Source organism: Lingula anatina, chromosome 2 (assembly GCF_051362555.1).
Source record: "Lingula anatina isolate TDL-2025a chromosome 2, LinAna3.0, whole genome shotgun sequence".
Classification (NCBI taxonomy): Eukaryota; Metazoa; Brachiopoda; class Lingulata; order Lingulida; family Lingulidae; genus Lingula; species Lingula anatina.
The window spans coordinates 10,566,642-10,579,925 of record NC_141768.1 but is presented as its reverse complement, the minus strand read 5'-3'; the positions used below and the strand labels follow the sequence as shown (position 1 = coordinate 10,579,925).

At 33.3% G+C, this 13,284-nt stretch overlaps 3 protein-coding genes across 3 annotated transcripts; 1 reads left to right on the top strand and 2 right to left on the bottom strand.

Annotated features, from left to right (window-relative positions):
- Positions 1-8: 8 nt before the first annotated feature.
- On the bottom strand, positions 9-3,180 carry LOC106164217 (DNA-directed RNA polymerase II subunit RPB9). Its single transcript, XM_013542047.2, has 5 exons — positions 3,012-3,180; positions 2,574-2,628; positions 2,216-2,289; positions 1,923-2,049; positions 9-627 (listed from the first exon to the last, which is right to left on the bottom strand). Exons 1-5 carry the CDS (start codon positions 3,068-3,070, stop codon positions 565-567), a joined length of 378 nt encoding a protein of 125 aa, XP_013397501.1. The 5' UTR covers positions 3,071-3,180; the 3' UTR covers positions 9-564.
- A 158-nt stretch (positions 3,181-3,338) lies between these two features.
- On the top strand, positions 3,339-10,169 carry LOC106164194 (UDP-galactose transporter senju). The gene is made up of 5 exons (XM_087007116.1): positions 3,339-3,492; positions 3,929-4,046; positions 4,280-4,326; positions 4,574-4,713; positions 6,456-10,169. Exons 1-5 carry the CDS (start codon positions 3,339-3,341, stop codon positions 7,125-7,127), a joined length of 1,131 nt encoding a protein of 376 aa, XP_086863242.1. The 3' UTR covers positions 7,128-10,169.
- On the bottom strand, positions 9,926-13,268 carry LOC106164216 (ribonuclease H2 subunit C). Its single transcript, XM_013542044.3, has 4 exons — positions 13,069-13,268; positions 11,639-11,707; positions 10,923-11,086; positions 9,926-10,580 (listed from the first exon to the last, which is right to left on the bottom strand). Exons 1-4 carry the CDS (start codon positions 13,214-13,216, stop codon positions 10,524-10,526), a joined length of 438 nt encoding a protein of 145 aa, XP_013397498.2. The 5' UTR covers positions 13,217-13,268; the 3' UTR covers positions 9,926-10,523.
- Between the last annotated feature and the right edge of the window lie 16 nt (positions 13,269-13,284).

Sequence of the window (13,284 nt, the reverse complement as noted above, 5' to 3'; positions counted from 1 at the left end):
CTAATATGTATTTTTTTGCCTCACTATTTTATTAATGAAATGAACAATAAGTTATCGCAACATTGTATTGTGCTTCATCTTCAAAAATACAGTTCTAAAATTCATCACCGTTTAGTTCATTAGGCTACACTTATTCTGATATAGTGTTTCGGCATCAATACCTTTTTAGTTTAAAAAATCCATAAGAAAATAAACCTTTTATAAACCATGAGTTTAAGGGCTTTACTATGGCCCTCTTTTCAATAAGTTTGAGTGATCTTCACAAGAGCACAGTCCAGCATAAAAGTCTCTCGAATTATTCCATTATTTACATTACGGTAATGATATAAGAATGTCTCACGAGTTGTCTGTTTAATCAATTAGTATTATTAGTTAAAGGTATCAATACTTTCATAATTAAAATTCAAAACAAAACAAAATGTTTCCTGTATGTGCTGCCTCTGAAAATATCCCATCTGTACAAAACCAACAGCAATCAGTGGACACAACTTGCTCTAGAGGACTTCACAAGTGTTACCCCAGCATTTGTCTCAACTGTATATGTACGTCTTCTTTCTCTGTTCTTTACTCTGTCCACCTATGAGTGCAGTTGTTATTTGTGCAAACATAGTATAGCCGCATCCCTTGCTATAAGAACAAAAAAAAAGTAAGGACAATGAATTCAATATATACTTGTTTACAACTATAATGTCACACAAGAACAAACATACTATCGTCTTAAATTTTTATTGAACACCTTTACATTAAGAATGATTGTTTTACTGTTTAGATTGCTATATATATATATACACCTGGGGCCGGTTTCACAAAGCAGTAGTTAGTTAGCGATCGGTAGTTAGCCTCTCGCTAGTTAGAGTGCCGTTTCACGAAGCAGTCACTAGTTCTCTCGCTCGTTATTGTCTCGTTGTTGCCTTGGATATTTAACGACTGGTCAGACCAGTCGCTTACTCTAGAGTTTCATCGTACGCATGCGTAATGAGTGAAATAAAAAGGTTGCTTAGTTACCGTTGTCTGTCGTTTGTCTTTGTATCCAATATGGCGGCTACCTTTCTTGCTAACCGTACCGCCAGACGGCAACGTAGACTACGACGTTTTCATGAAAGGCAGAATCTATTAGAATATACACACGATGATGCAATTTAAGAGAGGTTGCGCCTAGCTGTGACAAAAAGAGCTGCAAAAAGGTGGTGGAGATCCTTTACGACGACCTCAAGGCAGACGTTCTTATGCATTTCCAGCCACCAAAAATTGGAGAGTTAGTGCTTTCGTGACACTTTTACGCAAGAGTTCCACTTCCGGCAGACGGTTTCGAGACTACGGTGAGTAACGAGAGAACTAGCGACCGAACTTTACGACTGAACTTAGCGATAAGTTAACTACTGCTTTGTGAAACACCCCTCGAAAATCGCTAAGTTTGCTCGTTAGCGAGGTAGTTCAGTAGTTAGTTGTTCTAACTAACTACTGCTTTGTGAAACCGGCCCCTGATCCCTGCACTTGGAGTTGGCATTTTTTATAATTTCATAACTAGTCCAGTTATTACTGTTTCAGCTTTACTTTATTGCTGCATGTTTTTGAAGAAAGGCCTGCTTTTATTATTATTTTTATATCCAAAACTTATTTAAATAAGCAGCATCAAGAAATTTAATGGTGTAGGCACAATGGTAACCTAATCAATCCATGTATTAATTTTAAAAAGAATAAAACTGATCCATACAAGGGTTGATTTAAGTAAAATGGGATTTATGAAAAATAAAAAATATATAACTGAACTGTTAAACACTTCTCGAGTTTTGAGAACTAGGGACTGCTTCAAATATTCAATTTACTTCAAGGTATAGATAAAGTACGAGGCGCTGAGCTTTTACGAGAAATAGGGCAGATAATTGGCGAGGTGTAGCAAAATTACAAAATTAAAGACAAACCTCTGTTTTAGTTGTCTGTGACTGGAAGAAAACCGCTTCTTTATGACCACATTTAGGACAAGGGTGGTCATCTGTTCTAGGAAGTGTTGGATCTGCTATAACATCAGCTATGATTTGAGTAAGTTCACTGAAAATAAGGGAATTTTTTATGTCATACAAGTAACACTACAAACAATGGTTTATTTGCTATTTTTGTCTATTCTATTCTCTCATGGAACTAATTTAATTGAGATATTGTCACATTATTATGGTATACAAAATATACACAAAATTCTAAGACGTCACTAACTTACTCTACTTCATGTGTAATTTTGTTCACATATATACATGGATTGTCTGCCTCTTGCTGATAGTCGCAATTTCGACACTAAAATAAAAATGAACATTAATGAAATATTGTGAGAGAAAAATGTGTTGGTGTTACTGAAAAATATATGTATATATCCTGAAACCCATGTGGTTGAATGTATTTTGTTCACAAGAAAATTTGATGTGTAAGGAATCTCGCATATCTTGTATGGAAGTGTAAAAGGAAATGGGAATACTTAAAACATGGTATGTGCTAATGACATCAAAAAGACTTGCCAAATCGTGAAACCAGTAAATTAGTGTTTGACCATAAACCACCTGCTAATTTAAAAAAATACTTACTGCATATGCTAGGATTTTATTCTCTTTGTCTTCTTTGGGGTACAACATGTTATTGCTACAAAACATGAAATACAATTATTAAAAAATTAAGAGTACAAATGACATGTTTAATTGTTCTACACATGACTCCACAAAAAGACTTACAAAACACTTATCATCTGATTATTTACATGCTAGAATGACCCATACATTATTCTAAACCTTAAAATTGTTATAATCAATAGGAAATGTCCCTTGGTGTAAGATGAAGCAAACTTTTTTAATCATCAAATAAAACTGGATGCATTCACAAGCTGTCCAGCCGTCTTTGAAAATATTGGCCGGCCGGCAGAGGCAAACCACCATTGTACTCACTCGAGTCGTATCACTGCTGTTAATGTGATATTATTAACGTCGTAGAACAATGCTTATTTTGAGGCATAGATCTAATTTACTTACCATTCTTGGCAGAATTTTATCCCGACAAAACCCGGGCCATCATCATGATGTTCGTACATATTCTATGTATTTTGTTATGAACTTCGATAGGATTTTAATATAATAACAGTGATATCATAGGAAGACGCCGTCGCTTGAAACCGGAAGTAGTATGAAATGCGCGTTCATGGTCAATGGAAACAAATTGAACTAATAATCCCACACGATAAGAAAGATAAGAAAATGGGACACTACAGATACACGTTGCAGAATTGCCACAGTTTACATCTCTGTATAAGCTATGCATGTAGCTCAAAGAGTAAATTTAAGCGGTAACATTTTGGTAAGATGTACAGCATTAGAGTGCGATGTTTACCAAGAAAAGCTTATTTCGCAGGCAGGATAATGGGAGGAACAGGAGAATGGTGCTCTGGGGATTTATTTCCCACTAAATTAAGTTTTTTTGTTTTTATAACATACATGGCGTTATTTATAAATCAGGGTAAGTAGACATGATGTTCTATATGGCAAAATATATGAGATACGCTCCCCAAATTTAAGTAAAGTAAATGCGCAAGTTCCCCTGCATTGCTACAGGATACACATGATCAACTTCAACTTCCATCACTTCCATCAACATGTGAACGTCAAATTGTTAGAGATCCTTAACGTTATGTGTTGAACTGAGACACTTTATTAGAACTAGGTATTTACATTACTAAGTTGCGTATTTATTTAAAGACAAAACTATCTGGGATCTCAGTCCAAGACGGCCAGGAAGACTGTAAACGTCAATTCCAAAGTGAAACTTGATGAATGTTATGCAAAGTGTTATTAAAAATAAAGTAAAATAAGATAACAACGAAAACAAAACAAATGAACATTAAAAAGTGCAGTGTATAAATTGCAAACCTGAGATATACATATATTTATTGTAGGCATCCTGGTTACAGCATCAAAGACGTCAGATAATAAGTACATGTATAATACAGTCACAGTAGTTCTGTTGACCGAGTGCTGCAAGTTAGTTCTTGCACTAATTCTGTATTTGAAAGAGTAAGTAATCTTCTCATAACAAACACTTTTTTGTATATGTACTTATTTTTTCAGTATTTAACATGATTGTTTTATTGCTTAATAAAGCTCATAAAGTATTTTAAGAATAGAGCTGTGGAAAATACATGTAATATGGTTATTTCCATTCCAAAGAAGGGTTAAAAAAACTTACTGCATAAAATTACATTGCTACATTTGTGTTTTCATAGAAAAATTATATTTTCTATTACCAGTAAACCTCTCAAGGGCATGTTTCTTGAAGTGGCAAAAAATTACCAAGGTAAAATTCCCGTTCCAATAATTACTTAACCACTACATCTTGTTAAAATTCACTGAAATATTGTAATATTTACTTGTACAACAAATGTGAATATCTACTCTCATGTATTACACTGATACAGTTTGAGTTCAGTTACATGAAGCTTTTGAAGAAACAGATGATACTGTTTGCAGAGTTGAGCATGTCACTGTCATATCTCAGAGATATATACAGGTTTTTATCACAAATGCTTTTTTTATTTATTTAGTGTTCCTTCTGTACTTTGTGCCCTCGGCTCTCTACTGCCTGTATAATAACCTGGCTTTTGTCAACTTGGCCACTTATGATCCAACCACCTATTTCCTCTTACTCCAGTTCAGAGTGGTAGTCACTGGGGTGGTCTTCCAGGTGAGTGGTCCATACAATAGATTGAGACAGTCTTGTGCTAGCTTGTAAATTATTCAGTAGAGGTTTGAATTGTAATAGCTCTTTTTTTTGTCAATTTGCCACCCCTTTTGGATCAAAGTGATTAGAATTGTTGAGAATTTTGGACTACTTTGCCATTTATAAATTCATGCTTGGATGAACCCAAAATGAAGAACTGATACAGGACATACAAAGGCACAAGTAATGAATACTAAATAAATGCACTGCAGTGCCAAAACTAACAGGTCAATTACAAGTTACATTATAACATTTTGTGACAAAAATGTAATTTGATTCATATTATTATTTTTAAATAAGTTTGTAAAAAGACTCTGAAAATCATTGCAACCAAAAGTTATTCACATATGTACAGTATCTTATGAGAATAAAAAGAAATCTACATAAAAATCAAATAAAAACGGGTATTTAGAAACAAATGCTTGCAGCTTTTTCACATGTATTATGCATACATGAATGGAACTAAGTATATTAAATGTATTAAAGCTAGTGCACATCAAACTAGTTTAATGTGTCCTAGATTTAAGAAAGTTAGGAGATGAAAATCAAGAATATATATTACCCTAGATAGTTGGAGCTGGTTTTATATTGGTTAATTTGTTGCATTATTTGAACATAAGTGGTTTATTAAATTTCCAGAAATATTGCTGATTTAATTTTGATAAGAAAAATGTGGTTTGGATTTAAATAATTTTAATGGGTTTTTAGAGTAACTTAAAACCCATTAAAATTAGGCTTAAAATTATAGAATATCAGGAATAATCATATCTTAAAAGATGTTCATACCAGTGACACTGAAAACTTAAAAGAGTTGATGGAGTTTAAGTATGATTTTTGCATTGGGCTCTTGTTAATTATGTATTTTAAGTATCCTCAATGTACCAAATATCATTATGCTCATTTATGTCTCATTGATCGAAACAAGTTCAATAGGGTGTCAGAAGAGTAGAAAAAGCATTAAAGTGACTAACACAAGTATGATGTTCGAAATTTGGCCGATGCCGGCTGCTTTTATTGTGAATCCCTCTAAAAAAATGAAATGAAGTAATTTTACAAGCTAAAATTGAATAATTGTGACAGTGCCAAATTACGTAACTTTTACGCCTGAAAAGACTTTATTTTATAAATAATTCCCAAACAACATAGTGCAGACGTTGTTATAGACCGTCGCCATAAAACAACGTTTGACTCAGCCGCCAAACTTCCCTTTAACCACATTTAAATTGTGATCTAATATTAATTAATGCATTATGCTAATTTATATTATATTATACAATCCTAATTTTTTTAATTGCAAGATATTATTATCCATAAGAGCATGATGTTTGAAATTTGAGTGTGATTACCATGACCTGTTTGGACTATGAATAATAAATGACCCCCAGACATTTACTTTAAAGTTATAACTCATAGATGGAAAAGCAGCTTTTTAGAATCGTGCTTACTAACTGGAGATAAGGGTGAAATTTTTTTCTAATACATACATTTTTTATAAAGAATAATGCTGAAGTCTTAATGCTGGTCTTTAATGGTGGTTTTCATCATTCCGCTGAAATCTTTTGTATCAATTATTCAGTTATTATAGGTTAATAATAAATAAATAAGTAAAGTAATAATCGGTTGCTTTTAACATTGGTGTTTTAGATTTAAAAATGTAGAACACCATGCAGCCTCATAACTAAAGATTTTTTAATCTTTTCCTTCAGGTCCTTTTCAAGAAAAAGTTGAGTGTGATTCAATGGATGTCCATGCTTATGCTGACTGTTGGATGTGTAGTCAAAGAAGTGGAACATGATGTATCTTCACGCAATACAGTGCAGCATGGGGGCCAGTCTTCTTGGCTGCAGATCAATGCAAGCATCGTTCTCATACTGCTGCAAGTATTTTGTTCCTGTTTTGCAGGGGTGTACAATGAGTATTTATTGAAAGATAAAGGGTGCAATATACATTTAATGCTGCAAAATGTTTTTATGTACATTGATTCTATCATCTGCAACATCATCATACTTGCCTGTACTGGAAATCTTCTTACTGCTTTTAAGCCAGACAGCCTTGCAAGTGTCTTCCACTGGAAAGTTCTGGCAATAATACTAAATGGGGCTGGGATCGGCATTGTAACAAGTCTGTTTCTAAAGTCTTTGAACTCCATATTGAAGACTTTTGCAAGTGCATTAGAATTAATGTTTACTGCTGTGCTTTGTTGGATTATATTTGGTATTGCCATTAATGCCTATACTGTTGTTGCCATTTTGATTGTATCAGCATCTCTATTGTTGTATTCAAGAAATCCAGTTGTCAATAGAGCTAAAAATGATCCAGACAATACTGAAGAATCTGTAGAAGTATCTGAAACAAATAATAAACAATCAGAGGTTTAAATTTTTTGCAACAGTATGATATAATTTTTTGATATAACATACAATTAACTTACCATTTTTGAATTTTGATTTGTTAGTAGTACAAGTGTATCACAATTCTGTAGCACTAAAACTGCAAAAAATTAATTAAGTAAATATGCCAACAATCTGAAACTTTTGGGAAATTAAGTTATATTTTTATGTCTTCCATATTTATCTAACATATATATTAAAATCATGTTTTCTCTTTTTGAATTATATATGTAACTCCTAGGGTAAATATAGCAGTTGAAGAGCATTATCATGGTCCAGTGAAAGTTCATTCTACAACATTATAAAATTTACCTCCCTTCAGATATTTCAACCTAGTTTGGAAGGTTTTACAACCTATAACCCAATCTGGGTTAACATGGATGCAGTATGATAATCAAATAATTTATTTGATCACTTAGCAGTGCCAAGTTGATCTTATCAGGGGCAAATTGGAGTACTGCTAATATTTTAAAAACATACTTACAAGTATTTGTATGTATATGTAATGAATGTATTGAAACATTTGATCTGATATATATACACACGATGAAACAAGTTTTGATTGAGAAATTTCTGTGGGTATAGGTAACACGATGTAAATTTTGAAAGTGCACTGTAAGATTAAAGGGATAACAACCATGCGTATGAGATCTATATTTCACAATAAATAAATTGTAAACAACTCGTAGAAATATAAAATATTCTATTCTATCACAAAAACGACAGTGTTAAGCATTTATTCTGAAATCTGTGCTTGTCATCAGACAACATGACAATTTTTTGGACAAAATGAACAGTTGGTATCCTTTTAATCTATCTAATCACAAAATCTATGGTATTTTTTTTTTCTTATTTTCTTGACAGAGAGTAGGTGCTTAACAATGTCCTAATTATTTTTAAAGACATACATTATATGTGTTTGAATATATTCTTATTCTGTCTGCCCTCGTTGTTACAAATTATACATAAATCTGTGCAACACATCTGTTAACCATGTATACAAAACAATCTTTTTTTTACTTTGAATTTCTGGGTGGCTTTGTTTAAAAAATCAGCATAATAAGATTATTTTCACAATAGTTGTTGATTTTTCTATGTATCTTGGTGACATTCACTCTCTTAGTTTCAAAGTATATAATTTTGTTTTTCTTAAGTTCTGACCAGTATAGTTTTCTTTAATAGAAAGGCAAGTACCTTAAAATCTTCATGACTGGATAATTTTTTCTAAACTTTCTAAAAAAACTATTTTACTTTTATTTGCATGTAGTTTTTGAAACTCTCCCTTTAAGTGCCAAACTATATTTCAGTTTTATTTGAATTTAATGGGATGCTTTGTTTGATTAAAAGTGAGGTTGAGTTTGAAAATCATGATTGGTTTAAATTCACAGAAGCTATGGTACAGTTTGTGGTGTTGTTCAGTGTTCATTACTGGGTTATGCAGAGGTTTGTAACATGTTACCGCTGTATAAAAATTTTTAAGTATCCAAGTTTTTATTGTTATGTGACTTACTTTAACATTGGTTTATAATTCACAATCTGATTCCTAACCAGGTCATTTTTAGTTTTCTTAGTAATTTAGTCATTATGTTTGTTATATCTAAACTTTGAGGTAGATTATCTTTTTCTCGCTGTTTAATAATTTTATGTAAGTTTGCTCATACAGAATACTGTCATAGTTCAATGAACTGTGTGCAAACTGTGTGTACAGATGGTTGACCAGAAAACCAAGAAATTGAGCCTGATTTTTTTTTTTTTTTTTTAGAACTTAAAAACCGTCTTCCACCATCTATCTTGCCTAGGTGTCATTGAATTGTTATGTTTAATGTTTGCATAACGTGCAATCTAAGATCTAAAGTTTGCATAATATTTTGTTTGAATGCAAAATGCTCTTTGATAGTGATGCGCCTTAATCCAATGTAAAGTGAAGCATGTTGGTCTCTGAAAGCCAAGGGCATCACCTTTTATGTGACACTTCACCATTAGGTTTCATGATGAAAGACCAGAATTCCATGTTTAATAGTTGAGGTAGATTATCTTTCTCCCACTGTATATGTTATCTAAGTTTTACGTAAGTTGGCTCGTGGTTTACTCATACAAAATACTGCCATGCTAAAATTATCTGTGCAGAGACCATCTACAGGTGGTTGACCAGAAAATCAAGAAATTGGGAACAGACAAACCATACCTGTTCTTGAGCAAATTTTTTAAAATAATTTTTAAACCATCTTTCACCATCTATCTTGTCGATGTGTCATCAAATTGATTTGTTTAATGTTTGTATAATGTGTAATCTTAGTGTATAGTTTGCATTATATTTTGTTTGAATGCAAAATCATACATGGTGCTCTTTGTTAGTGTTTAGCATATCTGTGGCATGTCGATTCTTTTGAGAAATAGAAATATTGTAGTGTACATAGATTTCTGACATATAATGGTGCTCTGTTACATATTGACACATTTATCTGGCATTTATATATATTGTTACTATTATGACATGCAGTTGGTCTTCCAACCATAAGTGATGAAACTGGATAGAACTTCATTTTGTAATAATAGAATGGAATATACATTTTATATGATATCAAAGTACAGCTGAGGCTGCTGGTATACAGCACCTGCAACAGAAACATTCTTTTGAAAGGCATAAACATTTATTTTCTCAAAAAAAAAAATTACATGTGGCATCTCTAGTCTTTTCTCCCTATTATTGATCATATCAAGTTTAGGCAATACATCATGTATATGTATTGGCATTTATTACATAATGCAATGTAGATCTTATGTGGTCACAAGGACATGGATTTTTTAAATCCTGCTTTATTGAATGGTGCTTATTAGAGGTGTCTGATTCTTGTAACATGCAGACACGTACTAAACGTAAATGAGCTACAATCAAAACAAAGTGAAGTCTACATGTTAAGTTCAACACTGAAGAATTCTTTTGCCCATCTACAGAAGTATTTTTAAAAAATATGCCTGTTTAGAACCCTTAGTTAATACTGATATGAAAAATAAAGATTAAACCTGTAATTATTCTTTGTTATACATATTTGCGATAGTCTTCTTTAATGGAAAAGTAGTCACACATTTCACTCTGTGTAATGGACATCTACTCCCTGTAAGTTCAGGCCCATCCAAATCCTGCAGCTTAAAAGAAAACTGCTGCCTTATCAAGGGGTCAGAATATTTTCTTGATAGCGAACACACTGCCCATTTTTTTTTTTTTCAATTCCTGGATAAGTCTTCTCCAGCACTTACAGCCAGGAAACTTTGAAGCTTGTAAATACATTCTCCCTGCCCTTCCTATAGTGCCTCTATCCAATGTTGGCATTGAGAGATTTCCATTTAACGGGTACAGAATTTTGGTAAAGTCTCAATTAAATATCATTTATCAGGCTCACTACCATTACTGTTCTCTTGACTTTCTATAGGAGAATGAAGCTGTAAAAAATAGTAATAAAAGAATTAAATAAACATATGCTGCAACATTCTATTAAGTTTTTCAAGACAATATCAATACATACTATTTGAAATCTTACTAGACACCTAGTAACTATGTGAAATCTCTCCAAAAATCCTTGGTAAAAATTTGGAACAAAAAATGGGGTTGTCTTGCCTAAATCTTTCTGTTCATACCAAGTGCTTATTAGTAAAAGAAATATTGTCAATTCTCTTACCTCACCTAAGATCAAAGTGAATTACCTAAGCTAATGACAAAACAATTTATAATAAAAGGTTATTTGAGTCTATATAGGCATATTACGCGTAGTAACAAATACATACTGTTTTAGCAATATGTGTCCATTCCAGTGCTTTGTGAATCTTATCATTAATACTTGGTTCTGCATCAAGGTTCCAATACGTAAACTGCTCAAATTTATGGGACACCTTCAGGTGCCGCTCTTCTTCTTCACTGTAAGGTCGGTGCAGTTCCTTTAAGAGTAACCCTAGGCAACAATAAAAGATAGTGTATTCAAATAACTTGTTTAATCTAATTCGTGAATGGCATTTGTTTACACAAGTATTTGACAACTTTCTTCGAATGTGTTAATCAGTGTCAGATAACTATTAATGATAAATAATTTTTGTTGCACTTATCATGCACAAAGAAAGCACAAATAATCATGCTTAGAACTCATTTACATTTTCATAAAAAGTACATAAAACGTAAATAAAATTGCTTAAGCTTGAAGTTTTATGCCAGCTCAAAGAGAGTTACCAATGGCAATACACTTGTGACCTGTAGGAGTCAAAAATTTTCTGTTTATCGTACCACAAGGGTAAATGCTGGGGGTACAAATGGTTTTACCCCCCAGCTGTCACTTTCACAGCGACAATTCACAGTTACAAAATTAAATAAGGAGACGTACTAGAAAAACTTCTCTGACCCAGAAAAAATTTTAAGGTACAAAAATAAGCAGTTTGAAATTCACTTTGTTAGGTTAACAGAATATAATTCCCGTCTGAACTTAATAGCCTTACATTTACTATTTAGTTACCTGTGTATCCATCTGGTAGTTGCATTTCTTTTCCACTCAGAGGTCTTCCCCTGAATGTTGCAGACAGCACTTAAACATAAAAAGATGATCATTAGGACTAGCTAACCAGCTGCTCTTTAAAAAGAGAAGCAGTAGAAAATAAAAAAGTTACATTAACTGTATAAATATCACTGTATTCATTTGAGAAGAAGCGACACTGCGCAAAGTCATCATGCACATCACTTAGTTTTGACATAAGGCCACACTTTTTTAATTTTATGGATGACATCCTGCGCGCGCACGGATTTTCGCCCGTTCTCCAAAAAAAAAAAAAAAAAAAGCCCCCCCCCCCAGCCCCCAACGAAGTCGGTTGTCGCAAACGTTGTTATTGAATTTGCAAGGAAATGAGCTTTCTGCGCATGCGTATTTTCGCCACGTGGAAATGCGGCTACTTTGCTGTCAAATTCATGTCTAGGATTACTTTCAAATTACACAACAATAAAAGTCATAAAGAGAACGGGCGCCATCGTTTTGGATTGGTATGCCATTGATATTGGGCATGGAGATATCACCTTTTTACAATTGTGCGAAAGGCTGGCGGCGGCCGAAACATTTCTGTGACATTCTGTATAAAGCAGCACATTAATACCAGGTTTTCTGTAGCGAAAAAAGGGTCAACAAGGGCGTCAAGGTATTTGGTGGGCTGAAGGTCGGACAGGCCACCTGACAGTTTAGCTGCTTCGTGTGAGTTGAAGTTGACAAAATGGCATCGTCTGAAATGACCTTTAATAGATTTGGTAGTATTAAGCATATCTTTGCATCATTTTTTAAACATTTCTGTGAAGTGTTCAAAATGTTTTAATATTCTGAGAATACAAATAAAGACACACTGTTTGATTGATATTTGTTTTATTGATTGCTATACCAAATGAATGCATGAAATAACCTTAAATAGATTTGGTAATATGAAGTATATCAATTCATGACTTTTTTTACATTTCTACGACGTATTCACAATGCTTTAATATTTTGAGAGCATGGATAAAGACATATTGTTAGTTTGATACGTGTTTCTGTGGTTAAATTTGTGTTTCCAGCTGTGTACTGACAGCATTCCTTTACTTAAGCAGTTTTTTTTTTTTTTTTTGGACTGTTTTTTTTTTTTTTTTTTTTCGCCCTCTCGCACCGATTTTGGGGTACTCAGAGGATGTCATCCATAAAAATAAAAAAGTGTGGCCTAAGATGGAAAAAGAATCGGGTGGGTTGACGATTATGCAAAACATTTTGAAGTCAAAAAGCAAAGACCCGTCTTCCTCCTAACCCTCTACCTACATGCACCTGTATGTGAAATTTATGCCATCGTAGTGGCAGTAGTAGTACGTAGTAGTTGTAGTAAAACTACGTACATTGTACAAACTGTAGTATGCTGACGAGCCTACAGTATAACTCACCAGTTCCTTGGTCATGTCGTATAGATGTATCAAAATAGTCAGCAACTTTTGCAGGGCCGTTGTAATCTATTTCACATGGCATCAAATGACATGCTTTTGTCGTTCGTGCTTGGGACGCAGAGTTTTTGTCCACATGAATCAGCGACATTGCGATTAGCAACTGCCCGCCATTTACATGTATGTAAAAAGAGTTATTATTGGACTATTAACGCAGGG

Excerpts from the sequence above, each read along its gene's own strand:
- LOC106164217 (XM_013542047.2), bottom strand. The coding sequence starts at position 3,070 with ATGTACGAACATCATGATGATGGCCCGGGTTTTGTCGGGATAAAATTC. Across the intron at positions 2,290-2,573 it reads ATAAAATCCTAGCATATGCA|TGTCGAAATTGCGACTATCA; the intron begins GTAAGTATTTTT and ends TTTTTATTTTAG. Across the intron at positions 2,050-2,215 it reads AAAATTACACATGAAGTAGA|TGAACTTACTCAAATCATAG; the intron begins GTAAGTTAGTGA and ends CCTTATTTTCAG.
- LOC106164194 (XM_087007116.1), top strand. The coding sequence starts at position 3,339 with ATGTACAGCATTAGAGTGCGATGTTTACCAAGAAAAGCTTATTTCGCA. Across the intron at positions 4,327-4,573 it reads AGTGGCAAAAAATTACCAAG|TGTTCCTTCTGTACTTTGTG; the intron begins GTAAAATTCCCG and ends TTATTTATTTAG. Across the intron at positions 4,714-6,455 it reads TCACTGGGGTGGTCTTCCAG|GTCCTTTTCAAGAAAAAGTT; the intron begins GTGAGTGGTCCA and ends CTTTTCCTTCAG.
- LOC106164216 (XM_013542044.3), bottom strand. The coding sequence starts at position 13,216 with ATGTCGCTGATTCATGTGGACAAAAACTCTGCGTCCCAAGCACGAACG. Across the intron at positions 11,087-11,638 it reads ACTACCAGATGGATACACAG|GGTTACTCTTAAAGGAACTG; the intron begins GTAACTAAATAG and ends ATTGTTGCCTAG. Across the intron at positions 10,581-10,922 it reads GGACACATATTGCTAAAACA|CTTCATTCTCCTATAGAAAG; the intron begins GTATGTATTTGT and ends TATTTTTTACAG.